Genomic DNA, 27,624 nt, shown 5'->3' with positions numbered 1-27,624 from the left:
ATACATTTGGAAATCCCAAGTGTAGCAGTGTGTACAAGATTATTGGCTAGAACTAAAAACAGAAATAAACACATGTTTATTTTTTTCCGACTTCAAGGAGACTAAAAACGATAATGTGAATCAAAGTTACGACAAAAAGTCCCTCAGTAGTTTGAGAAAAAAAAAAGGATGAAACAGCCTGAACCTTGTGTGGGTTGTTACACAGGAAGTGCTGAGAGCGTGGTGAGAACTTCACACACACACGCACACACACATACACACATCTGAAATGGAGGACAAAGTAACCAGGAAATAGTGCTGCAGCTTGCATTTCCCATTCTCCGTGTGTCTGTGGTTGAGACCTGCCAACGTGGGGCAATCGGGACGTCTGTGAATCCACAGCAGATGAACAGATGTCTTATTGTGCTGCAAGTTAGCTGGCACCGGAATAAAAGTCTGAGAATGGTCACTGCCCCGAGTCAGGGAGAGAAAGGAGAAGAGCGAGAGAGAGAGAGAGAGAGAGAGACTTGTCCCCATGGTTCTTTGGCTCTTTTGAATCGGTGCCAGTGGAGGCTGGCCCAAGCTCTTGCAGCTGAAACTTTTACACGCTCTGTGTTTGTGAGCAGGAAGACAGGGACACAAAGTGAGATCTGTAAAGGCAGTTTGCAGCTCCTCTTTCCTTCTCCTCTGCTCCTCCTTGATCCGCAAATTGACTGAACATTAGTATTTACATTTAAACCTTCCTTAAAATGTAACCATTCTTTTGGAATAAGCTTTTGGGAAGAGGATCACATGGAGACAGACACAACATTAGGTATGTCTAAGAATAATTATTGTTCTGGAAAAAAAAAGGGAAAGGGTCAGTGACATCACACAGGAAGCTGTCTTGGATATTGCCTGAAGAGAGATACCGTATTAACGGGTGTCCATGGCATCATTTCGTACTCTTTCCAGATGTGTACTTTGGATTCTTTCAGTGTTTTCCACATCTTTGGTGACGTGCTACAGTAATGTGTATTTTGGAGACGATCCCTCCTAAAAAACGTACTCTTCGTTTGCCCATATTTGTGCTCCAGTCCTCCATGACACATGCTGTGACTTGAGGATATTCTGTGGTAAACATGCAGAACCACAAGTCTGTCATGTCAAGTGCAAACACTGGTTTCCTTTCACTTCTCCACTCAAAATAAATAACAACCCAGATGGATGTGGATTTTTCTCTGCGTGCCGTGCGACCAGTCTGAATTAAAAGCACAGGCAGGTGCAGAACGACTAAAGACGTTCGGAATGACTATCGAAAATGGAAACTGCGAGGCATGTACTACCTGGGAACGATGCCAACTGCTGACAAAAGCCTTTGCTGCATGGCTCTGAACGCAGCCTTAAAGTCATTTGCTCGGAAAAAAGAGCTGAAGAAATATCTGGCACTGAGTTGTTTGGCCAACTGCAGATCAATCTATCAACCCTGTTGGCTTTGCTTCAAGACAACATGTAAGTATTCACTTCTGATTCCTTTATCCAGGATTATTTACTCAACTCTGTGTCTTTCAGACTCTCTCTCTCTCTCTCTCTCTCCTTCCTTCTACCATCGTCTCTGATATCACAGCCAAACCTGTGCGTCTATCAAAAAGCAACTTTCTCACCAAATCTGTCGACTCTGAAACATATTTCTTCAACATTTTGCCCTTTCTGTTGGTCACTTTTCGACTTCTACATTTCTTTTCCTGTCTCTCTTCTCTTCTTGCTGTCTCTCTTACTTGGCAGCAGGGCAAAAGTGGGCAGGGAGAGAGGAGGGCATGGTCCAGAAACCGCTCTCAACCCCCAGCCCTTGTTCGAGTGGGGTTCCTCGCTTGTACGTTTCTCAGCCTTTCCCTCGTCTTGCAGGCGAAAAAGAAGGATGTGGAAATGCTTTCTCTTTTTCATTCTCCTTTTTAAAAACCTGCCTTGATTTCAAACCATCGCAACCACGGCCTCCTGTGCAGGTGAACACTTGCCTGACCTGTACAGAAAAAGTCACCACCAAGGTATTTCTGGTTTTTGATTTCCGCTCCTCTTGGGCCTTGATACTCATATTTGTATTGAATTCTCACTTCATATGTGCGTGGTGGTTTTTTCACCGTACACATATGCTGTGGTTGGACCGAACACGATGCCTTAATTCGCGCCATTTTTATTTTTCCTGCGGTGTTGAAAACATATCATTTTGTGTATATTATCTCATCATAATAACACATGAACACGTCGGATGAGTCAAAGAAACAAGATTTAGTCGTGGTGTTACTGTCTCTTTAAAACAGAACCAAAATCTAAACTGTGATCATTTACTGGTCAGGCCTGACCACACTGGACATCTGGTGATTAAAAAATGTGCCCAAAAAACATCAATAACATCATTAAACTTATTATTATAAATAATAATATAATTGGCTCTTAAAAAGAGAGTTTTTTTTAGCTTGTGAAGCTAATTTGCGACCTAGGTGTGTGAATGGGCCAGCATTGAAGCTAGTGTGACAGCTGTTACTCATCTATTTTACCACAAAAAACAGTAAATATCACTTATAAGAGTCTGAAAAATACAGGAGTATTTTTTTATTCCAATTGCGAAGACAGAAAAAAAGGTTGATGTCTGAATTGTGTCTTGATGTATCTGTTCAAAAACCAGTACAAACCAGATCCCTCTGATGCAAGCATTGTTCCATACATGAAGAGGCTTGTATCGAACGATGACATGGCCTCTGTTCTGATCAAGTCTTTTCGGTTCACTGGAGTTTTGTTACCAGATCCACAGATACGGCGCGGACATATTTTTCGCTTTTATTCCAATTTTTACACCCAGACACAAAGACTATTCCACTTTATTTAAAGTAAACTCGCAGCGGTGACCGTGTTCACAGATGTCGTAGCACACGCTCCAGTGGTTGACTCAAGTTTTTAGTGGCTTTGCAGTTTTGAAAGTGTGTGATAACAACAAATTAAAGCAAAGTGCACTGTACAGAAAGGGTGAATGAAGGGAAAAAAGGGGCAGGGACGGGGGGGAGGGAGAGAAAATAAACGTACTTCCTCCTCCCCCTACGTTCTCCTCAGATGAACTCGCTTTGCTGCTTGATGACATGTTGTTTGGAAAGCCATATCCTCTGCTATTTGCGTTTCTCTCCTCCCCATGGTAAGAGTGACTCTGTGGTTAACAGGATCAAAGTTCTCTTTCTTCTGCATGTTGCCTTTATCAGGTCAGACTGCGCGCACACACACACACACACACACACACACACACACACACACACACACACTAAAGCTTTTCCTGTTTGTTAGAATAAATGACTAATGACATAAAATATCCCCTGTCCCTGCTGTGTCACAAGAAATCAGGAACATGGACTGTACACGATTAAAAAAAAAAAAAAAAAAAACACCATGCAGGGTTTAAAAGTTATTGCTACCTGCGTTGAACTATTTGTCTCTAATCTACGTCACTGACTGAGCCGCGGTGACTAAAGTTCACCAAGAAACTATTGTACAATCAATCCAACATTAACCACAATAACATATCAAAGTTACAGTAACACCTTTTCAGCTATTTTACTTAAACTAATATATGAATCGTATACTGTGTTATTACCACTAATCCACCTACTGGTCCTTTTAGTCTTGTTTGATGGTAAGACTCGTTGGCTCTATCGCGTTGTTGTTGGCTATGATTAGGCCAGGTAAAAAGAATCAACGTCGACAGCAGGATTACAGTCATAGAATAACCTGCTACAGCCAACTGGAAGCAGAAATACAAAAATAAATCTCACATCGACTTTGATGAAAGCTCACTCCGGAAATAGTTTTTCAAATATTCCACAGGTTTGCCATTTCTTGGCATTGGAGTCTGATGTGTTTGAGTCATTAAGGCTTCATAAAGTAGTTACATGGGAAATTGTTAAAGGTTCAAGTTGAAAGTTCAAATAAAATCGTTTGTCAGTGAACGATCGTCAGAAAAACTACTACTGAACATTTTGCGGGTATGGGTGAATTTGTTTAATTTATTTTTAATTTTAATATATATATATTCTGTACAGCCTATGTTCTTTGCTGGAGATTAGAAGTAAATGTATCTTTGTAAAGTCAGAAAGAAAGAATAATCTTCAACGAATAGAACGAGAGTTAAATCAGGAACAGGACAAAAAAAAACTAAAAAGGAACTGACGACTGAAGATATGACTCAGAGGGGCCGCAGTGTGGTTCATTTCAGGGTTTCTTACAATACTGGGCATCTGCACAAATTGAAAACCGAAAACACCAATCAACAGTTATTCAGCAGATCCGTCGTCCGACTTAAAATGACAACCACAAATGAACTAGGCCAAAGAAAAGAAAACCTTTTACATGAAGCTTTCCTGAAAGGACAACTAATTAGAAACACTGTGTCATTAAATCATGGCTTCAAATATCAAGTACTGATATAGTACTGGCAGAGGAGATGTTCAACAGAGGAGGTGAATCAACCATAGAGCTGAGGTTTGTTCAGGAAGCTACATCATAAATGATGAGACTGAAGTGAAACCTCAAGACATAACCACACGTACCTCACATATGCTAACAGTCTGCTTTCAGAACAAGGGACTATTCTCTAAGTGTGTGAACACCTTGCTAACATGACATCAACACTCAACTGAGCATCTGGTAGCAAGGCGATGGCACCGTACTTTTCTGAGTGGGTGTCATACCCCCCGTCCTGACATGGCATCATCTCATTGCTCAGCTGCCTCTACTCTCCTCCCCCTCAGCCGTGGGTTCTGCCATGCTGCATCCCCGACATCACCCCCCACCCCCCTGTTTTTGTGTCTCCCTGATTTAGCTTGGCACGCAGACAATGCTGAATTCTAGGCACCAAATGTTGGAGAGAAAGCGAGAAGTCTATTTCCTTACAGTCATCCCTCAAATTTTGCCGTTCGTCGTGGATCTTCACCAAAATGTGACGGGTATTTTTTTCTCCTCATGCCTTTGTCTGCTGAATTCTCAATTTGTCAGAAATGTGAGACAGAGAAAATAGCCCCAGGCTTTTTTGTCTAAATTAACAGTTAATTAACATTGTCAGTGATGCGTTGTTGTTTGTTCCGCTGCCTGTTTTCTTTCCAAACAACCCTTTTCTTATTTTCTACAGCGCAGCCATGTTTCTACCAGCAGGAGCAGTGAAAGTCAAAGCTTTAGACCAGGTTTAAAGGAAAACGTTCGCTGTCGTATTTGATGGCAGGTTTAACATGAATCACTGATGCGTGGTTAAGGGAGGTTTGCATCAAAAGGGACAGCAGGCAACTTTGGCTGTTGGCAGCGAAACAGAAACAACGAAAGCAAGTGTTTAGCCAATAAAAACATGGCTGCGTTTTCTTCAGACTTCCTACTATACAATTATTTTGCTAATAAACAAAAAATCCTGCCAAGATATATTTTATCATAATGTCATCCGGAGCCATTTTAATAATCAAAAAAATGAATCTAAAAAATCCAATCCAATAATGCCTGGTAAGGTAGCAACCCAAAAACGAAAATGGGTGCATAGACAGGTTAGATTGGTCCGGTGCCTCCATGTCGATTTTTTCTTCTTTAAATTGTCTTTACTGGAACAAATTTTGAATTTGTTGAATGTTGGTTGTACAATTTTAAGATCAATATTTGCAGTCACCTGTGTTTACCGTCAAATTAATTCAACATCTTCATCACAGCCTCTCACTCTCAGATGCCCCTGTGCCATTCATCTGCCCCAATGAGCACGACCTGGCATCAGACTGGCAACGTCTGCCAAAACATTTCAATCACTGTCAGCATTAATTAGACCAACCAGGAACGCAGAATGTTAATGAACTGCCCAACTGCTTTTCAACCACCATGGTTCACATGCTAATTTATGCAAAGTGTCCTAGCCATTGCATGGACTGACTGTCGTCGTCTACAAAAACAGTGTCTGGATGCAATGGGCTCAGCCAAAGCAGGGCTCTGTCTGGACCCAGACAGCTCCGTTCTGCCCGTGCTCCAGACTCCAGCTGGCACAGTAAACAGTCACTGACATTAAGTGGCTTTCACACCGACTAAAAAAACCCTGAAGTACAAAGGACAATTCTCTAAAGTCAACTTTCTAGCTAATCCCAACCTTCTTAAGCCAATAAGTACACATCAAATTTCTAAACTTCTACTCGTCAGTTGGCTGCTATCGGGCCTTTTTTATTTTTTTTACACTTCCTTTGAGTATGAAGAATATACATAAGGATTGTTTGCCAAAACCTAGAAGAAGAAGAAGAAGAAGAAGAAGAAGAAGAAGAAAGGACTAGAAATGAACAGGTCTCTCCATAGTTGTTGGATTGACTCCTAAAACTGCACCATGAATATAACTTTTTCTTGGCCTGCATGTCGTTTGTAAGTTTATTGTCTTAATATGAAACATTAGATTCTGTTTATATAAAAGTAAAGGGAGTAATTTGCAAGAAAAAGTCTTGAAAGTGAACAACTAAGCAGTTTTGTTCTGTATGTCAGGAAGTTGGCACCGATATTTGGCCCAGCTGCCGTTTGTTACGTGCCCACTTGTGTGAAAGTGAGTAGTTTTTTGTTTTTGCCAAAAATTGGTCCTTTTTTAGTGTTGAAGTGCATCTTGACTTTAGTACATACATAAATGAAGAATGTGTATTTCGTTTGTTAACTGTAGGTCAAATACTTGGTCTGACAGTTGCAAGTGACTCAATCTTAGCAAAGATAAAAACTGCTTTATGTTTCTTTGTGTGGTGTTTAGTCAAATACATCAACTGTCAACAGTGTTGATGTTGTAAAACAAAGGACACAAAAATACAAGTATTTTAACCAGATTTTACTCCTGGTTTACTGTTGGACAAGTCTGTAGTTGTTAGGGACATTTGGCATGGCTTGTTGGCACAGAACTCAGTTATTGTGTAAGGGGAACAGACCCAACCCAACATCATTCACAGTCAAAAAACACGTTTAAATTATTTCTGGCAGTACCTGGACAGGTAGAGTGAACTGATTACCAACATCAGCTAAAATGCATGTCACCAAGAGCTAATGAAAAAGAAAAGGTCTGATAGAGACAACAGTGTCAGAAGAATACTGGTGTAGCACAAATATCACAACAAAGAATAAACAGGCAGAGAAAAGGAACACTGGGCCACAGGAACTGAGGGAAGATTGATTGGTTGGTTTGGCAGTAGAATCGCAAGTGCCTTCAAAATGTTGTTCGCTGTTCATATCCTGCAAGATTTTGATGTGTTCAGTTTTAGTTGGTCTGACAGTCTATTGACTGGTATCCCTCTAGAGACACAGTTGTTAAATGAGTAATCGCCAGTCTTAGTTGTCGAAAAAAAAAAAAAAAAAAAAGTCAGTGAGAGCGTCCTCTTACAAAAACCTTGAAGTTGTAGCGTGTCCTGAGCTGACCTTTTTGGTTGCTTCCTGTATATTATTGCCATTAGCGTTCCGTCGCATTCTTTACACCTTAAAAGAATACCATCTTTTTGTAAAGACTCCGCTCCTACTAAATTACATGCTGTGTATGTAAGACTACACTCCCTCTGTTTATAAAATCTGATAATGTAGCTCTCCCTCCCTACCCTGCAGGGGATGCTATAAACACAATTTGAATTACTTTGTCCAAAAGTTGTGTGATGCAGCACTTTATTTATTTTTAATATGAATTTAATTACATTATTCAGTCAAAGGTATTTTCACACGAAGAACTGACAAAAATTAAGTTCACAGGTGTCAGGTTGTGACATACTAGAGCTAGCTGTTAATTAAAGCAGAACATGCCATTGTAAGCCTGACCTGCCTGGGTGTGGTGAGTACCTGGAAGTACTCACTACTGAGAGTATCTGCAGCTGTGCTGTTTAAAGTAGCTTTGTGCAATTAAAAATTCATTTTCAATGTCATTGTAAATGACAGTGTTCTGAAGAGGAGGGGCGCAAATAAAATAGAATCATGTTAGACAGAGGCAATAATAATTGCCTCTGTAATAATAATACAATTACAGCTATTATGGTCAACATATAAAGTTTTCTTTTTAAAAGCTCTAATACCCATCATCGGGTCCATTTGTAGCTAACTTTAGCTCTTGTGTCTGTACCAGGACTGTGGTAGCTAACATTAACTCACAACTAAAGAAATCACCCAAAAAGCAACACGATCTTGACTTCAAACACTATGATTCCAAACTGAAGTTAGTTTGCTTAAAGTTGGTGCTATCAAACAACTAACATATTTCTATTTTGTCTTACAGTTTGATGGACATATTTCAACAATCACCTGCAAAAACAACTGTCCTCAAGGATGAGGTAGTAGATTGAATAGTTGTGGGGTTCACGTCCTCCCTCTGAGATAACTATGCAATCTACTGTCTTTCCTAAGGAGACAGGATGGTCTGCCAAGCTGTACGCACCTCTGGGGATGGTGACCTACTGTATCGTTCTGACAGCATGTTCTAAAGTGTTCTTTTTTTGTGAGATTCTGTTTCTTGAAGTTGAGCCTAGCAAGGTGAGGTAGTAGGTTGTATAGTTTGTGGGATGGAGTCAGTCCTACTCAGGCGATAACTATACAGTCTATTACCTTCCTTGAGAGGTACAATGAGTGCTTGGAATAAAGTCTTCCTTCCCCTAATCATTTAGAGCTACTGCGATGCCATCTTGTGGTCAAAATGAGCATCACTGGAAAAAGTATTACAGTATTTGGTTGTTCAAAAATGTAGTAAACACAAAAGGTCCCTATACTATGTGACTGTTATCAAAGTCTTAAAAACATAGTAAACTCCAGTACACACATGTACAAACTAAAACTATTTCTTACTTTTATTGAATGCCTCTCATAAAGTCAATACTGTATAAAAGTAAAAATTCAGTTTTATGATTAGCCATGAGATCTTTGTTATTGAGAAACTAACATAAAATCTGTTTCATAAATCACAGTTTCCACATCATCTGTTACGCTCATCTCCTGATTGTTAAATACTTTCACTAATGATACCACTGCACCACATACTGTATACCACTGTGTGTACAGCTGAGTTAGCAGGACACCATCACTGAACGCTGACTCAGGTACAGTGAGCTTAAGTAAGCAGTGCCGTTCATTATGTTGAGTAAGAGCCAGAAGAATAAACAATGCCAAAACCAGAGACCGTCTTCCTGCCAATGCTCTGCTCATAAAATTTAGACTTTTGTTTCGGGCTGTGTTTGAGGTTTTTAAGTAAAACTTGAGACTAATACAAGTCATATGTAGAGCTGTGGTAAGAATAAAAGTTGTAGGTGCAACATGAAAATCATAGACAGATACCTATAGCATGTTGTACGTCTGGCTTTCTTTATCAGACACAAAAAAGAAGAAAAAAAAACATAATTTTATATTAGATTAGACTTAATTTTAATGATCCCACAACGGGAAAAATTCTTCAGGGTCCTTATACTGTAGGGCTGATGCTAATACCAACATTGGGAGAGCCCGTTTACACCCAGATTACCAGTCCATCAAAGGGCATATACAGTCACAGACAGCCATTCAAACTCAGTCAGCTTGTCAGACATACAGTGACATACATTTTGAGCTGGTGTCAGGAAACAGGTGGAACCCAAGGGCAGCACTAGAGCAAACAATTCTTAGATTCAGAAAGGTTATTCAATGTCCAAACAATTAAAAAAATATCCACTTACTGGATTCAAGGAGCAGGCAGGAACAAACAGGAACACAGAGGAGCAAAACGCTATGCATAGACACGAAGCACAGACACTGGATGAGGAATAGAGACATATATACCCAGGGCACCAGGTGACACCAGTGAGACTAATCAACCAGGGACAACAGGACACAGGTGAGACAGGGGGGAGGGGATCTCACACATAGTAGCCCTGTGCTTCATGAGGCTGGTCTTAAGCAAGACAGCCATCTGACCCAAATTATTTGGAGCCTGAGGTGCTTTGGTGAAATTATTTCTCACACTTGGTGCAAACTTCAACACCTATATCAATAATTATAGTAATTAGAGTACTGATAAATGGTGGAAACAGTGGATATTCAGTGAGTGTCATACATCACTACATACATCACGTCGTTAAGGAGTGTTAGAAAGACAACGGCAGCAGAAAAATATTAGCCGCACAAATGTTCTTCATTTGAACCAGTAACAGAAGTGTGAGCGGATTCCTGCAAGACCATAATTAAATTCTTTATAGTTCAATCATCATTCAATCACTGACCACAGCCATGTACTGTATGTTCTGTGTCACGTGACGGCCAACTGCCACTGTGGAACAGCTCAGTCGCCTCGTCATAACTGTTGACCTGAGTAATGAATCAGAGCTGACACTGACTGACCGGATGAACTCAGCAGTGAGTCAGAGGCTGGGACTGACAACCCAACATATGACAACACCACAGTCTGAGACTACACCGTGTGAGGACACCATCCTGGAACGTCATCGCGAGTCAATGTGTTCTTCAGAGAGGTCCAGTGACCAGACTGAATTTATTCATTGGTGTTACTGAATATGCTTCCTTAAGCAGACACAGACCATTTCAGTGATTGCTTTGTCGGTGAAACTCACTGCCAATGTCTTTTCATTCTCAGATGGTCAATTAAATCAAGGCTTTTCTACAGTAAGTGCACATTTTAGACCAGCCTGCGGTTAAAAACTGCAAACAAACACAATCTAGATTTCAGACAAGCAGGAAATGATTCCAAGATATAGAGATAAACTTTGTAGGATGTGCTTTAAACAGCAAGTTAGGCATACATTTACAGTTATTTATTGATAGTTGCTAAAGCTCGGCAGCAGTAGAATTAAGAAGTTCCTGATTTGATACCAAAGGTTCCTAATGTTTTGTAAATCATGAGCCAATGTTTTAAAAGACGTGTTACAAGTGACAGTATTGGCCAGTACAGCTGTCAATCAAACACTGTCTCCCCACAGTACTGTGTCATTTCTTTAGTCTTCTCTTGTATATTTTCTGTTTTAATCATTTAAGACTATTTTGACACACACACACACATATATTTTCACATACATATAAATATAAATACATTTATCTATTTATCACTTATTTATCTATCTCTCTCTATCTATATATTTGTATAAATAGAGAGAGAGAGAGAGAGAGAGAGGGTGAATTTCATATATATGTAAATATATATCACTATTCTTTACAATCACAATGTTTTAATCAATTTAAAATATCTAATCTTTTGCCAGCCTTAATATATATAAAAGTAATACAATCATTTACATTTACTTACTTCTGGTTTTTTGATTACATATTTATTATTATTTTTTATTTTTTTTATTATTATTTATGGAAATAACAGGAGCAGCCAATACTAAAACTTTGATTTGTAAGCAAGATACTAAAATATTTTTACTACTACACCTCCGTAATGTTGGCACACTTAGAAAAAAAAATCCAGTCGCCCAAACAGCAGTCCTGCTGCATGCTGCTGCAAAAGGCAAAGTCCCTCCCCTTGATTTTATGAGTCCTTCTAGTATGAGATAGAAATGGAGATAGAGAGAGCAAGAGAGAGAGAGAGAGAGAGAGAGTGAAGGAGGAGGAATGATGCACTAGTACAGTTTTCTGCAGAGCTCATATGGGAAATTGATCCCACAGCATCATCCTACCAGCTGAAGTGCCACTAACTGTGAACATGAAGTAGGAAGGATTCACCATCATCGTATCCATGGAGACTTTCTCTGAGCAGAGGCACGAGCCAGTGTGGAGACAAGAAGTTTCCACATAACACTGAATTTTTCTACAGTATGAATAAAGGTAAGTGAAACTTGCCAGGAGGAGTGAAGATGTCGTCCTCTCCGGGAATCAAGTCTCAGGAGCATGTGGACTTGCTGTACATCTCCATTGAGACAGCTGTTGCCCTGGCCTCAGTGCTGGGGAATGTGCTGGTGGTGCTGGTGGTGTGTGTCAACCGTGCTCTCCGTAACACCACCTTCTGCTTCATCGTGTCACTGGCCGTGGCTGACATCGCCGTAGGCGTCCTGGTCATCCCTCTGGCTATTATCATCAGCCTTGGATTTAGCACGGAATTTTACACCTGCCTCTTCCTCTCCTGCCTCCTGCTCATCATCACCCAGAGCTCCATCCTGTCTCTGCTGGCCATCGCCATTGACCGGTACCTCAGAGTGAAGATTCCCACAAAGTAAGACGTTAAAAAAAAACAAAAAAAACACTGATAATAACTAAGATATTTACCATGCTAAAAACACTATGATAATAACTAAGATATTTACCATGCTGTCTGTAATCGTAACCTATGAGTATTTTATGGTCAATACTAGTCGAGTTTCTGTCAATATAATTAAAGTGTATTGATCAATGACTGAAGCACTGTTAAAGAAGTAGTGGACACTGTCACTAGAGTGTAAAATGAAGTGTCATTTAAAAAATGCAGACTCACCTTTACTTTCATGCCAACATGAAGAGTAAACTTTTAGATTAACTAAATTGTTTCTTTTTTTGGGACTTTATCTTTAGTAGAGTAAGTGTTTCAGTGGTTTTAAAATACCCTTAAAAGACCTGAACAGAAAAAAGGTCAATTTGTCCCAAAAATATTATAAACATTCTAAATATGTTTTGTGTATATGTATGTATATATCAAGAAGCAGATTTGTCTTTAAAACTCCATTATTATTCTTCCGTTTTCTAACAATAAAACCATTTAGTTTCTACTGGGGCAACTGTGTAATGTCACAGATAAAGATGAACGAACACACATTTTTACCCTACTCAAAGGACACTAATTCAATTACTTTGTTTCCACGCAAAGACATTTTCTCCAAAAATCAATATTTACACTGTCTCAGATGTGACAAAGTGATAACAACAAAAAAAAGAAAATGATCCAGTACGACAGTCAAATGCCGAGGATCTGACTCTACTTAGTGACGCTGCATCAGACTGAGCTTCTGTACCAAATAAGTTCTAAGGCTGTGTCAATGTCTGACATGATGCAATATATTGAGGCTCATTTAATGCAAATCAATGGACAACACACTAGAAGCTTTTAGGTAAATTAAAACGTTGTGCCTGAATACCTGACATGGCACAGATGTCTGGCATGTGTCCACCCTTTGTATTTTATGGGTTGGAATCTGATGAGAGAAGCTGGAGGAAGTTGGAATCTACGACCGGTGCTGGTTCTGAGAAAACCATTACAGTATTGCCTTTTGACCATTGTTTATTTCAATGCGTGTTCAGGTACAGCATCATAGTGACCCAGGGCAGGGCCTATGTGGCAGTCTGTCTATGCTGGATCCTGTCCGTTCTCTCCGGGTTGGTTCCAATGATTGGATGGAATAACCGTGACATCCAGGGAAACTTCAGCACTTCCAGTGAAATCGTGTGTGAGTTCACTGCTGTCATCAGGATGGACTACATGGTCTACTTCAACTTTTTTGGCTGGGTGGTGGTACCACTGACCATCATGATTGCTCTGTATGCAGAGATCTTCAGGGTGATCCGGAGGCAGCTGAACAAACGCGCCGAGGCCACGTGCGATGGAGACAGATACTATCGCAAGGAGCTGAAACTGGCCAAATCACTGGCCCTGGTTGTCTTACTCTTTGCTTTGTGTTGGCTGCCAATACATATCATGAACTGCATCAACTTCTTCTGCCCTCAGTGTCGCATACCCAAGTTTGCGATGTATGTTGGCATTTTCATGTCCCACGTGAACTCAGCCATGAACCCCATGGTTTATGCCTTCAGGATAGAACGTTTCCAGGTCACACTGGTGCAGATCCTCCGCCGCTGCATGTTATGTAAATCAACGGAGCCCACCCCATGTCCCAGCAGAATGCCGGCCCTGACAGAGAAGGGGGATGTTTAAAAGTAGAAAAGATTTATTTCTGTTGGCATTTGCCCTCAATGTTAATTGGAAATTCCAGCCTGATATAAAATCAATACATTGCTAATTTCAGGCTCTCTATTCATCAAAAAACAACTTGAAGCAACAATTACACTGACTTCACAGATTTGCCACTCCGCACTAAAAACACTAGATAGCAAGATAGCAATATATGAACAGTATTATAAACTGCAGCATTACTGCTAATTTTTCTTCTTCTTCAAATTTTGATTCTTCATCCTCAGCGTTGCTTTTCCAAGATTTCCTGATTACTTGCAAAAGATGGAAGAAATTAGAAAACACTAACAAAATTAAAACACTACACTATGGTCCCATATAGAATGACTGTACGGTCCATGGAATTAAATGGTGTTTTTTCTCTCTGCCATGTTGGATCACTACATTTTAACATTTTGACCAAAGATGACAAATATTGCTAAATCCTGCACTGTGTACTTTTGATCGATTCATATTGAATTACATCATCCTTTTCATAAAAAAAGATCATAAAAACCAATATATTATACTGTATGTACAGTATTTATTTCAGGTTACAAAGTAAGAGTAGGTTTTGTTCATTAACAAGAGTGTGGCCAACCTCAGGGTTAATTGTCTGCCAGGGCTAAACCGTGTCAGTCCATTCCTGACGTTTCGATGACACGTGGTGATGAAATGTTTGACCAATTGTCATGAGGCTAAAAATAGGTGTAGAAATAGATAGATAGATAGATAGATAGATAGATAGATAGATAGATAGATAGATAGATAGATAGATAGATAGATAGATAGATAGATAGATAGTCACAGGAATAACACAAAAATACAAGTACAGACAATACAATACAAATCAATTAGCAGCACACCATCAAATGTAGAGAAAACCTTAACAATTAATAGATTGTAAAATAATGTTATTGTTATCATATGTAATGTTTACATTTAGAAGAAGTAATGGTGTTGGAGTAATGGTTTGCAGGAAGAAGAAAAAACCCATCAGAGTATGAAAGTGAAAACATACAGGAAACAAATCAATGTGGTGTTCATTGTTTTTATGTTTAACAATAAAATTTCAATATAAAGAAGTGGAAAGGGTTCTTACTGGAACCAGTGAAGTCACTGAACCAAATAAAGCAACCGCAGTGATGTCAGATCCTCAGGATACTGGCACCTCTTTAGCTATAATTCAATTATTTCAGCAGATACTGCTGGGTGTTAAAAAGGATCTGAAGCTTTTGAGTAAATTACCTACAGAGCAAAGTGTTGATGTGATTAAGCCTCTGCCTCAGCTTTGTCCACACTTTCAGTTCTGTCTGCACCCTGGTATAGAATCAATTGCTTTTTTCTGTTGTTGAACGTGATTTGATGTCTAGATATTTGTACTGCATATTAACAAAGCTCCAAAGAGATACTGTACTGTACTTAACCTTAAATTCTGCATGAACATATACAGTAGAACCTCCACCCTCCCTTTCTCTCCCTTCGTCTACTACTCATGAACACATTTTGCCATCTGTCACCTTCATCTTGTTGGAGGGATTTGAAACTGCTGAGTGTGTTCTAATCCTCAGCCCTCGCCTTAGTGAGGTAGGTGCCACACACAAACATTTTGGCATCCGCAGCCACACGTGTGGCAAGTGGCTCGCTGAGCACTAAAGAAGAATTAATATGAATTAAAAATCCTAGAGTCTCCATTGTTGTTAATCTAGACCTCTGACAGGTAAGAATGTTCATATTCATCCTACCACAGCTGCAGAACGTTTTGATGTTCTACAACAGCCCTCCAATGGAAGTGTGTCTATTTAAATACCTTTGTAAGGAGGACTAAAAGCACTCTGATTTCCAGCACCACACCAGTGTAAAATGACTGAAAGTGAGAGAGCAGAAGGCGTCCAGGATCTGGAGGACCCAGGAGACCATCTGAGCGATGGTGAGCAAGCTTTGCTTCACTTTAGTGCCTACACTGAAGCCCGGCGTGCTCTCCCCTGGGAGCAGTGGACATCCAGAGAAAGGGCAAACTATTATGTGGACCGCATCTTCCTCGGAGTGTTGATCATTTTTGGAATTATGCTGCTGGGGGAGTTTTGGTATAAAATGTGGTATGTGACAAATGTGAGGAAAATTGCAGAGTCTGTGTCAGATTCTCTGGTCTGGCTGTTCACATGGCTCTTCACACAGGAGAGGCAAGAGGAGCTGATGGAACTGTAGCTTCATAATCCAGTGGAGCGACTGACAAACGTCTGGTCTCTTTGTGCGATAAATAATTCTTGTCTTACTGTTTTAGTAGCATGTGTTATTACAGATGTTAAGAAAGGAATCCATTTATACCCACATCATAAGTGAACATACCATCATGTATAAATAATTCAGTGACGTTATTTTTGATGATGAACCATGGAAATAAATAATGTATGTGTAGTGGTTCTGGGTTGCGTCACTGTGTGTATGATTTGCACAGAATTTACCAACCTGAGCAAGTGGAAAATTCTAATTTGCATTGTTTTATTAATTCTGTCTTACTCTGTTTTTACACTATTTCATTTTATATAGTTAAATGTTTCAAACTTCAAATTTGGCTCAAATAATTTATTTAATTAGGTGGTTATTATATATATTAGATATTAGATAGATATTAGATCACAAATCTTAGAAGGTCAGATAGAGCTACAGATAAAGAAATGTACAAAAAAAGGGGTCGAGGTATACATCGTCATACTTACATTTTTATATACAAAATAACCTTTTACAACGTTCATTTAAATATCTCTTGAAAATGTAAATTTAATTGACAATATTACCAAGGTAATGTTGCTTTAATATAAAGTCAATTTATTTTTAAAGAAATGTGAACGTTAGTTTTCGCCCATTACTTACATGAACGTCTTGAACACGATGATGACATGTGGACTGTCATCTGGATGGACCAATGAGATCGAAGCATTCCGTTGCTCTCGGTTCTCTTCTACCTTCTCTTCCTTCTTCCGAATTTCCTGGCGTGACCGACGTTTCGTGTCTTTCGAGACTTAAAGTAAGTCAAAGCTTTTACCTCTTCATTCATATAAATGTCAGACCCTTAATAGTATGTTGTGCTTAAATACCTAAACTATTAAATTACCGATTTTGGCGTTGAATATATGTGACGCAGTTAAAGTAAAGCACCGCTGTTAATGGAGGACAGGCAGAAAAACAGCGGGCGCCATGCTGCTTCTGTGAAGTGTGTCCATAGTGTGTCGCTGTTAGCTATGCAATAACCACGGTAAACGATACGTGTTTTAATACGGATATTCATTATAAAATAAACTCTTTGATTCTAACAATAGCGTGTGTAAACAGCGTGACTCAAGCGCAAGCATCGCCCTGAATCCACAGCAAAGCTAGCGTTAGCATTGTTCAGATCCTTATGACACATTTACGGTAATAACACATTCCCACGTGTATATCCAAACACAAAATACAAAACTTCAACTTAGTAACTCATAACTATTAAGGTACAATGTTTTAAAGGTTATATTTTTGGAATAATTTTTAATATTATAAATACTGCATATGGAAATATCAGCCTCTAGCGGTGGCTTTCGGTTTGCGCAATTACAGATTAAATTTAATATAAGGTTTGTGTTTGTGACTTCTATGCTATTATACCTGACATAACTATTATTAAATACTAAACTGTCATACAAATTGCACCGTACATGTTTGTTCATTATTCTACTATTTGGTTCAATAAATATATAACATGTTAATGTTTTTGTGTCTACTGTAAATGGATGGAATGAAAACATTATTTTCTTGGGGTATATACATGTCATTGAATCTTTCCATGTTCTCAGAAAATAGCTTTTGTAGGCATTTTCCACGATAATGTTATGTATTATAAATCATTGTCTTTTCACTGCAAAGTATCCTATTTGTTTTCTACACTTTTTATGTTATGTTCTGCAACTAATCCTTTCTCTGTTTAGTCCTTGTTTTTCCTATTGTGCATTTATTAAATTTTAGAGCCTGTTTCCTTCTCCATCAGAATGCGTTACGTGGCCGCTTACCTCCTGGCTGTGCTTGGTGGAAACACCAAACCCTCTGCAAAAGACATCAAGACCATCCTAGGCAGCGTAGGAATTGAGGCCGAAGATGATCGCCTAAACAAGGCTAGAAGAAATGTCTATTGAAAAGTACAAATATTTTTAACAATGTTGATCAGAGTTGTTTATGGTGGGTTTTCTTCTCTGCAGGTCATTAATGAACTGAATGGAAAAGACATCAATGAAGTCATGAACTCAGGTTAATTTCCCGACTGAACTTGCACACAGACAAGAACATGTCTTTTGTGAACAGTGAAGCCAGAATTATTTTTGCTTTGTTCCGTCCACAGGCCTCTCCAAGTTAGCCTCTGTACCAGCTGGTGGTGCTGTTGCGGCTCCTGCTGCTGCAGCTGGGGCAGCTGCAGCTGGAGCTGGGGCTCCACCTGCTGCTGGTACGTTAATCTTTTAATTCTTTGTACAGATGTAGCCCACTTAGCAAATTTAAGTTAACTTATTTAGAGGTACACTGACCAGTGCGTTTTAAGAACTTTATTTTGCTTTTTACAGATGCCAACAACTCACTCTGAACTTTTTAATCCCAGCTTTACTATTGCCTTTCTCATCTCTTCTCTCTGCTCTTTTACAGACACTGAATTTGGCCAAAAAAATTTTATCGGTGTACCTTTAGATTTTAGGGAATTTTAAATGTATATTTTATTTGTGACAGTAAACTAAACCTCTTCTTTTTAGTTGTAAAGTAATCAAGTGTGTGTGTCGTGTCATTGGCTTAAAGTTTCAGTTTTGGAACAAGATTCTTTCATGGTTTCTTAGTATTTACATCGTTTTATTTGTTCTTCTTCCAGCGGAAGAGAAAAAAGAAGAGAAGAAAGAAGAGTCCGAAGAGTCAGACGAAGACATGGGCTTTGGTCTCTTTGACTAATCTGCCTTCTCTGGGTTGAAAAAGCAATAAAAATGTAAAAGGTTTACACATATCAGTCTATTGTCATTTTTTTCCACTTAATATAACTTGATATAATTGGTAAGCCTTTTTATATCACTGGTGCAATAGGCAGCTCAAACATGGAAGTGCTCGGATGGTTTAAGCTGTTTTGTGGTGTTCTAAAAATAACCCTGACCCTGAGTGTCCACCCAGCCTGTGTGTGGTGTGTGTGGAGTACAGAAGTTCAAATGAGGAAGTCATATCAACTGGTGTCAGTTGTAGAACTGAAAACATTCCACCAATACAATATTGCTTATATACATATTTCTATATTTGTGTGTGCACCTGTATGTGTATATATACAGTGCAGACTAGGGTACAGTATACCCATGACAAAGTACTGAAGTAAATGGTTTTGGTCATGACAAAAAAAACACTGATCCTATTCATTTTTGTGTTATCTTATTCCCGCTGCTGCTCCTAGTTATCATTACTTTTCCAAATCTCTTTTTCTTAAGTAAAATTGCATTATTCTTTAACTTAATCAAACATGTTACCTTGCTTTAACACAATCTGTTAAAGCAAAAGAAAAAAAAACAAACTGTAAGACTGCCAATAATGTTGTCACCCGTGTGGGTTGAGTCCCAACAATTGATCTTTTGAGGAAAAGCTGCCTTGCTCAACATGTGTGACCAGAACTATGACTAATCTGTTTTCCCTGCTACACTATGTGGCAACACCAGTGCTTGAAGTATGACTGTACACTTTATTGAGATCCATTAATCAAAAACAATCAAGTCCATTACATTTCTCTTTTGATTTGAGCAATGACACATTTAGTCACTGCACTTGACAAAGCTGAAGTAATTCAAACCAAATGTTTTTCTTTCCACTACCTGCTTCCCTGCACGTCTCAGCTGACATGTCAACTTTACCAGTGGAAAACAGCACAAACATAGAATATCACATTTCAAGTCAAAAACAGCCCAGGTTAGGGGTTTAAGTGCTGCTGCCTCCATCTCCCTCCTCTGGTGTACAATATACCTGTATGTGTGCATGCGTTGCATAGCACTGCACTGCACCTATGTCCCACATGGGCCCATTATCTGTGTCACCATGTTAAAGGTGGACCCAGTCACTGTTTTGTTAGGCAGATCTCCAGCTCACTGGGAAACCAGTTCCACAGGTGACAAACACAAGGCGTCATGTTACCATTTTAGGGCAAACCTAAAGCACACCCTTTTAACATTTTATCTCTGTGCTGATAGTCTAACATGGGCATGTTGTTATCAGTATAAAAGGCTGGTATGGTATAAATATTTTTGTTATGCTGTATATGGAATAAATAAAGAGGGAGGAGCAGAAAATTCATCTAAGATGACCAGCTTCTCACAAGTCGACATAAAAACAGTGTGTTGTACTTGAGTGAAGTGACTTTAATTTTCTAGTGGTATACTTCTACTAGAGCCTAGATTGAAAATAGGAAAAAAGAAAACATCAAATACAACAAAAGTCCCAAACTCAAGTTCCAAACTAATTGTGTAAGACACATTTTACAGAACACCTCACCAACCACACTACCATTCCAAGGAGACCACCCTATTCTCTAAAGGCCTGAACCAGGTGTTTGCCTGCAGCTACTGAACACAGCTCACTTCATTCTCTTGCACATTCTCTAGAAAACTTTATTTTTCCACATGCATAGTTTCACTGCACATTATTGGTTATTTCATATGAACGCCAGCATCCATATGAACAGAAACCGCACACATCACAGTATTAGTTTCTGATAATATATTCTGATAATCAAAGATATTTACAGAATCATACGGCACAAGATAATGTAGCTTATAAACATGTTCATCAAGTAACACAAACATCACATATGTTGGCATCTTGGGTTGATTCAGAAGTTTTTGAATGAAAAAGGCTGTTTACATGTGAGGACTTATAATTAACATGGGGGGGGGGGGTTAGACAGCATTTCTGAGGAACAATGTTAGTGTGGGCAAAATGCACGCAAGCTCACAATTGTGGAAGAAGCTGAGGAGTGGTTATGGTCCTGCATCATCTCAGTCGGACAGTGGATTATCTGTGCAGGCCTGTAAGGAGGGAGGATCAGATAGAAAGTCACCAGTTCTCCTCTGTTTACTAATGTGATACATAATGAACATAATGTAAGCTGTTTTAAATGTTGTTAACTTAATTCTAGCCAAAACTAAGAGCAGAGACATTTGAAGTAAAAGTGTATTTATTTGGTCCTCACACCTGATTTTGAGTCTCACCTGTTTATATTCAAAGCGGTCCAGCAGGTAGCGGTTGCCCAAACTTGTGATGTGACTTATGTTGTGTCTGGACAGAGCAGCGATCCTGGCAGTGAAGTCCAATGTGAAGGCCAGTTTGACCAGTTCTGGTGCGGTTGGTAGCACAGTGAGAGGAGTGTTGGACGGAGACACTTCTTCCTGCAGATAGGCATCAGCCAGTTTCTGGAAGGACGAATACGTCAGGCCCTGGAAGATGTTTCCCAAGGTAAAATTTTGTTTCAGCTGCAAGAGGTAAACACAAGAGTGATGTCATTAATTACCAAAACTGAACTTTGACCAGGGAAGCCATTAAAGCCTTATCACACTAGATTATGGTCAGCCAGAATGGAGAAACGCACAATCAGGCTCATTTCTTGGTGTACCATGTCAAGTACAGCATTGTAAATGTGTCAGGTGAGTGGTTTCAGGAGACAGTGTTTTAGCAACAAGAAAAAGGTTTAAGTTATTTAAAGGGATTACATTAAAATGTATTTCTGAAAAAGTCGTACGGTCTTTCAATACCATTTCTATTCATATATATATATGTGTGCACGAATATTTCACCGACTCATGATTAATCATTATTGTAATTAATCACAATTAATTGTGAATAATCCACAGCTACCCAGTGATTGTTCAGATTACATTTCTGACCTTTTCATCTATAGCATCTCCTTCCTCCCGTAGCAAAGTGATGAGTTTGTTGATGACATCCTCTGAGAGAGAGACAAAAATTCCACTATGTTAAGGACCAAGTTGTGATTCCAGAATTTCCTTAATGGTTATGATTCATATTGCTGTTGTTTTTCTAATGAACTCCATGATTACCTAACTATGATGACTCAACATTTGGAATGTGGCTAATGTGAGTTACGAGAACCGGCTTCTCACCATCTGAAAGGTGCTGACTTTCCTCTTTCTCTTGGACCTCGTGGACAATCTTTTCCATTTCCTCCGACACCTTCTCATAGTAGGAGTATGTTGGTTCCACACTCACAACAGCTGCAAAGAGACATTATTTGACACTATTAGTACATTAAGTTAGTAAGAGGAGTTCAGCTGTTATTGTAGATAATGTGAAGGCATGGGTTTGGAGTTGAATTCCCAAGGGTACCTTCAAATCCACCGATGTCAACATGGTGGCCATCTTTGTCAGGTTTGTTTGGTTTTATCAAAGACAGTCGCTTTTTGGAGAACCTTCTCTTTAAAGACCTTCTCCTCTTGACCTTCTTCTGTGCGCTGGCTGGAGGTGAGGGCATGCAGGTGATCACATCTTCAGAGGTCACCTCTGTAGGTAAATCCTTGGACGTTTCTGAAGGACCATCCTGCTTCTCATCCCCTTCCTCGGCGCTCTTCCAAGAGAAGAAACCTACTATGCTTTTCCAAAACGAGGGCTTCTTGTTCTTCTTACTCTTCCTGGTCTCTTTCTTAGGTTCTTCAGGAAACGTTTCAAGTTCATTTGTGGAAGGTTCAACAGCAGAAAACAAACCCTTGTCAATGTCCTTTAATCCCTCCAACAGGGGAAGGGAGGGGTCACTGGAATGTCTCCGTTGTTTTTTTGTCACCCACTTTTCTTTTTTCCTGTACCTCCTTTCTTCTACGCTGCCATCGTTTACACTGAGGCTGCGCTTGACGTAAACCTCCAGGAGACGGACGGTGTCCTTGTGTGGCACAAAAATTACCTGGCTGGGATTTAATCTTTGATCGTTCGGCTGCAGGTCCATGGTGAATTGGCTACAAAAATAGAAGCACACAGGTCAGTGTTTTCCAAACATTTTAAGACTCCACTCAGCTTTGTTTAAGACACTGTAATTCCCACAGAGTGCTGCTCTTGTCAGGCAAAGGAAACTACATAACAATTCAGGGCAAATCTTCCTACTGTGGCACAATTAAAGAAAATTTTGGGAAAAGGAAATTCATTTGACTTGCTGTGGTCCCCCGACAATGGTTCAAGCTCTTTAGGGGGCCCTGCTCCCCACTTTGGGAACCATAGAACTAGCCACTAACCATTATGGTGGACCAAACTAACTAATTTTTAAGATCTTTCACAGCTCCATATCTTCCTCAGATTGTCCAAAATATATCTTTCTGCAATATAACATGTATTTTAAAAAATGGAAACATCATTCACATGGGGGCAGTGGTGGCTTAGTGGTTAAGGAAGCTTGGGTCCAGAAGGTTTCAGGTTTGAGTCCCCACACACTGCTCCCCTGGTGTATGGTAGGTTCAACAGACTAGACAAGTTTTGTTGACAAAGACTAGCCCCACAATAAACTGTTTTTTGGCGTCCTCATGACTCTAGAATAATAAAATTTCCACTCTTTTCATTAAAACCCAAATGTTTGTAAAAGCAGGGTAAACCACACTGATCCACAGTCCATGTAAAAAAGACCTGCCGCACATGCACATTTACTAAAAACATTTGAATGCAGGTCAAATAAAGCAACATTTCACACTGAGACCGTGTTCCGTTCTTAAAGCATCTGTCATCTTGTTTATTTATATTTGCTGATAAATATAAAATAATTTCAGTCAAATCTCACATCATGCACAGCACATCATGTGTTCATGTACTGACCTGTTTATGACAATAGCACAAGGCCAAACTATAAAAAGGGAAAATAATTTAAAACAATTCAGTACATGTACTGTGTACTGTGTCGAGACTAGAACCCAGAGTATTTTACTACATGATGTCTTTTTACTGTCATGTACCAAGTAAAACAACAGCCAAATGGAAGTGAGTTTCACAATTGAGATAAAAACCTTAAACTGTTTCACTTTCATCCTACGCTAGTCTGAGACTTGTCTAATATGATGTTGGAGGCGTTAATGATTCAAAGTCCAACCTCACACTTACATGTGTCACACACCCAACGTTCAAACAACCTTTAGAAAAACAACTGTGGTTTCACAGCTGGGACTCAGACACAGAATGACAGTTTAGTTGTTAGAAGAAAATTGAACATTTTAATGTCTTTGTTTTTTGAATGATAATTTGTTTGAACTCACCTACACCAGGCGTCAGGTGTTCCTCTCCAGTTCAGCTGTAGCAGTTATTGAATGTGTCCGACCGTCTGCAGGTCTGTCTTAAATGAAAGTAGGATCCACATACCTGCCTCAGAGCTCTCATACCATGTTTGGACACGTCCTCACCCAGTCCCTCCCCTGCTGTTCCTCCTCCCTCACCTGTAGACGCACACAGATTGCGTGTCTTGAGAAAAGGGGACAGAGAAACACTTCCAGCCAACGTAGACTGCTGTGTTTTCCCCCTCGAATGAACAAACAGGAAGTAAAAGTAGCTGTGATCGCAGCAAAGATGAGGTGGACACTTCCTTTAAGTACTTCACAATTATTCTAGTGTGAGCAGTCAAAAAAAAAAACAAAAAAACAACAGTGCTGGCAGTGGGCTCATGGTAGGACTGCGTCCATCCACTGTGTTAGTCAACAGGTTTGCTGCCCTGTGTTTGTAGTTTCTATTTTACTTGTGTTTCTTCATTCCAGGGTCTTCATCTTGATCTTTTGATCACATGGTCACCTTTAATTGTTATAGGTTTTTTTGTTGTTGTTGTTGGATCGTGTCAATTTCTCCAGTGTGTTGAATACATGAGAATAAGTCGTACAACAAGACAATCAGCTACCACTGGGATCGAACCACTGATCTTTCTGTAAGATATTAGCAGAAACCACTGCACTACCATGTGACCAAGTCTCAGAAGTGACTCCTCAGAGTTTTTAAATCAGATGCCCTCATGACACAAACCAATAGTTTTATATTTCTATTCAAGAAATTACATTAAAGAAATTACATTAAATGATTTGTGTTGTTTGACAGAGTTACAAATTATTTCTATTCTGCAATGATTGGGTTTTTTTGATCATTGTTGATCATTAACCACAAACTGCTTAACAATGATGTTATTTCACACTGCTTCTCTCTGTCTCTGTGTATGTGTGTGTGTGACATCTTTATAGCTTTACTTTTTTGGAACATGTTTTGAAAATTACACTTTCATGGGAGTGAGAGGACATTTTAAAATTAAGTTTGTAGTTTGGTGTAGGGATTAGAATCGGGGTCAGATTGGAGTTAGAGCAGGGATCTGGGTGATGATAAGAGTTACTGTAGTTACAGTACTGTAGTTATGACCCCCAGTAAAGTTTCCACTTACAGTCCACATGACTGTGAGTAATCTCTAATCTGACCTGTTTGTTGGAAAACCTTCTCTGTAACTGAAAGCAGTTTTATTGTGTTTTTGTCTGGAGGAGGAAGAGATATTGACTGAGTGACTTCCTTAGAACTGCTTGAGGTTTTGGTTTACTCATTGGTTGAACTGTCATTAAGTGGTTATCCTAATTTTTTTCCCCATTCCTTCATTTATTATAATTGGACACAATAGATTTAAACCAGAGTTAACAGATAAAATATGCTACAGAAAATATAAAATAAAACATTAAAAAAAATCAGTTATGGTCAGTTGTCTTTATATCACTGAGGTAGACCAGATGGTTGTTTTATTAAAGCCTTTTTAACTCATACTTTTTATAAAAACATCTGTAGTATTTTCAGTAAGTCTGAAGTAAAATGTTTGGTAGGATAAAAAAGATTTTTTTCACAATTATTATAAATCAGGCCATATTTGTAAAAGTGTAGTACCACATACGACCACACGACGTCACACTAAACATTAAAAACTTCGGTTTTGTTTCTTTAAAAAGACTTCCTGTTTCCCACAGTCTTACTGTAATAACAGAACAATAACAGAACATATGCAAATGTGTTACACGTAACCAAATGTCGTATCTAATGTCAAAAACCTCTTTAAAACCTTTTTTTTATCTGCTCTTCATTTGATCAGCAATGGAACACCACTCAATTGTTTATATATATATATATATATATGTATGTATGTATGTATATGATTGCAAGAAGAGAAAGAACTCAAGTGTGTGACAGCTGTACTCACCACTACGTCACCTCAGGCCTGTGTGACCGTGAGAACGTGTCTGCAGTTACACATGTACAGAAGCCGCTCATAGTGGTGTGTCTTCTGGCGTCCGTTCCCAGCTAATAGTTTCGGTCACCTTCTTCATTTTTTATGGGTGCTAAGCAGGACAAATGTGAGACTCACGTTCCGTTCCACGAGGCCCCGTCATTAACCTACTGCAGTGAAACCTTCACCTTTGCCGTTAGCTGTCGTAAAAACTTTATCTGCACGAGTCATCGCTGACCCTCTCCTGACTCCGTTCTCCATTACTGAACAAACGATAAATGGAAGTGGGAGTTTGGAAAGGTCCGAGGTGGAACACAGGAGACCACTGCGGTCTTTAACTACAGTACACAACATGAGCCATTTCATTAGATTCACAGGCCACATGGTGAAAGGGTCACACTCTACAGTCACAGCCAGAGGATCACTGGTTCAATACCTGCTGTCTTTCACAGACTATTATAGTTTCTGACCAGAAACATGCAGGACCAGTTTAATCGTTCACTCGGAATTGACCACTGGTGTGAATCCGAGTGTGAATGGTTGTTTGAATGTCATCCATTGTGATCCTTTTATTTCATATTGTAATGCTGGGAAGCAGGCAGGACCCACATGCAGCACTAGAGACACTGATCAGTTGTAGAAAGATGATTCAAAACAGTCCAACTTAAACTCAGTGGAACAGGACCAGGCAGGAACAACAGCAAAGCAGACATGAAGCAGTAACTAGGACCAATGACCTGTCACAACAGCCATGAACACACAGCCCAACCACAATAACCCAACAATCACTGAGAGAGGTATATATACCCAGGGCACCAGGTGACAGCAGTGAGACTAATGAACAGGTGACCACAGGACACAGGTGAGGGTGATGACACTGATGAACTCAGGCAGACAGAGCTCACACCTGTGAGAATAGAGTCAATCTCAGAAATTGTAGGGTGATCAGGGGCCAACCACCATTCAACAATTGGAATATGAAGATTCTCTGCTTTTTTTTTATTACCTAGTGAATTTGATTAAATAATTATTATGTAAACGTTAGACTGTAAATGTTTTTTATGTAAATAAAAGATCTGCCTTTAAGGTTGGGGTGTTTCTCAGAAATCCCCCCCACCCCACCCTCCTGGCTGTCTGTGGTCAGTCCTACGTGGCAGTGATATGACCAGTTCTTCTTCTTTCTTGTAAATCATCCACCCATAAATACACAGTAAATTCTTTTCCTGCTGCTCCTGGCAGCTGTGGCCTTTCCTGCTCTAACATCTGGGTCTGATGCACATTTCAGTATCCCTTCACTTTAAATTGGCCATAGGTGTGAATATGAGTGTGAATGGTTGTTCGGTTGTTTGTCCCAAATAAACAGGGTGTTAGCCTAATCTCTGCAGGATTTCTGCTGAAAAGATGAAGTAATAAATCAGGGCATCAATAGATCAGATTAAAAAGTCTTCCAGAATCAGAGGAAGATTTATGAAAGTTAATAAAAGATCGGAAATGCAGGTTTTACTGCATTCTCACGATT

General features: G+C 39.4%; 4 protein-coding genes and 1 long non-coding RNA gene across 6 annotated transcripts in view; 3 read left to right on the top strand and 2 right to left on the bottom strand.

Moving 5' to 3' along the window:
• Positions 1–11,047, bottom strand: part of LOC103386573 (tubby-related protein 1-like) — a 22,060-nt gene extending 11,013 nt beyond the window's left edge. Inside the window, 1 exon segment of the mRNA XM_025060123.1 lies at positions 9,660–11,047. The gene's annotated coding sequence lies outside the window, so the exon portion shown is untranslated.
• On the top strand, positions 1,477–8,923 carry LOC112487734 (uncharacterized). Of its 2 annotated transcripts, none has more exons than XR_003051095.1 (2): positions 1,477–2,003; positions 8,237–8,923. It is a non-coding gene; the product is annotated as an uncharacterized LOC112487734 (long non-coding RNA). The 2 variants fall into 2 exon arrangements; XR_003051094.1 differs by having other exon boundaries at positions 4,820–8,917.
• On the top strand, positions 11,048–16,251 carry LOC103386545 (adenosine receptor A1). Its single transcript, XM_008320874.3, has 2 exons — positions 11,048–12,148; positions 13,207–16,251. The coding sequence occupies exons 1-2, from the start codon at positions 11,793–11,795 to the stop codon at positions 13,835–13,837; spliced, it is 987 nt and encodes a 328-aa protein (XP_008319096.1). The 5' UTR covers positions 11,048–11,792; the 3' UTR covers positions 13,838–16,251.
• A 472-nt stretch (positions 16,252–16,723) lies between these two features.
• rplp2 (ribosomal protein, large P2) lies at positions 16,724–18,861 on the top strand. The gene is made up of 5 exons (XM_008320875.3): positions 16,724–16,880; positions 17,874–17,997; positions 18,082–18,130; positions 18,222–18,323; positions 18,735–18,861. Exons 2-5 carry the CDS (start codon positions 17,875–17,877, stop codon positions 18,809–18,811), a joined length of 351 nt encoding a protein of 116 aa, XP_008319097.1. The 5' UTR covers positions 16,724–16,880; position 17,874; the 3' UTR covers positions 18,812–18,861.
• On the bottom strand, positions 18,766–26,880 carry LOC103386548 (uncharacterized). The gene is made up of 7 exons (XM_008320876.3): positions 26,079–26,880; positions 24,127–24,303; positions 22,229–22,848; positions 22,006–22,116; positions 21,769–21,830; positions 21,097–21,357; positions 18,766–20,913 (listed from the first exon to the last, which is right to left on the bottom strand). Exons 3-7 carry the CDS (start codon positions 22,836–22,838, stop codon positions 20,884–20,886), a joined length of 1,074 nt encoding a protein of 357 aa, XP_008319098.1. The 5' UTR covers positions 22,839–22,848; positions 24,127–24,303; positions 26,079–26,880; the 3' UTR covers positions 18,766–20,883.
• Positions 26,881–27,624: the final 744 nt, after the last annotated feature.

The sequence above is a fragment of the Cynoglossus semilaevis genome, chromosome 11 (genome assembly GCF_000523025.1).
Source record: "Cynoglossus semilaevis isolate Cse_v1.0 chromosome 11, Cse_v1.0, whole genome shotgun sequence".
Classification (NCBI taxonomy): domain Eukaryota; kingdom Metazoa; phylum Chordata; class Actinopteri; order Pleuronectiformes; family Cynoglossidae; genus Cynoglossus; species Cynoglossus semilaevis.
Note: the sequence above shows the minus strand (reverse complement) of the source record. Positions and strands in the feature narration are given on the sequence as shown.

Excerpts from the sequence above, each read along its gene's own strand:
- rplp2 (XM_008320875.3), top strand. The coding sequence starts at position 17,875 with ATGCGTTACGTGGCCGCTTACCTCCTGGCTGTGCTTGGTGGAAACACC. Across the intron at positions 18,131-18,221 it reads CAATGAAGTCATGAACTCAG|GCCTCTCCAAGTTAGCCTCT; the intron begins GTTAATTTCCCG and ends TTCCGTCCACAG. Across the intron at positions 18,324-18,734 it reads TGGGGCTCCACCTGCTGCTG|CGGAAGAGAAAAAAGAAGAG; the intron begins GTACGTTAATCT and ends TTCTTCTTCCAG.
- LOC103386548 (XM_008320876.3), bottom strand. The coding sequence starts at position 22,838 with ATGGACCTGCAGCCGAACGATCAAAGATTAAATCCCAGCCAGGTAATT. Across the intron at positions 22,117-22,228 it reads TGACATCGGTGGATTTGAAG|CTGTTGTGAGTGTGGAACCA; the intron begins GTACCCTTGGGA and ends GTCTCTTTGCAG. Across the intron at positions 20,914-21,096 it reads ACCGCTTTGAATATAAACAG|GCCTGCACAGATAATCCACT; the intron begins GTGAGACTCAAA and ends CCCTCCTTACAG.
- LOC103386545 (XM_008320874.3), top strand. The coding sequence starts at position 11,793 with ATGTCGTCCTCTCCGGGAATCAAGTCTCAGGAGCATGTGGACTTGCTG. Across the intron at positions 12,149-13,206 it reads AGAGTGAAGATTCCCACAAA|GTACAGCATCATAGTGACCC; the intron begins GTAAGACGTTAA and ends ATGCGTGTTCAG.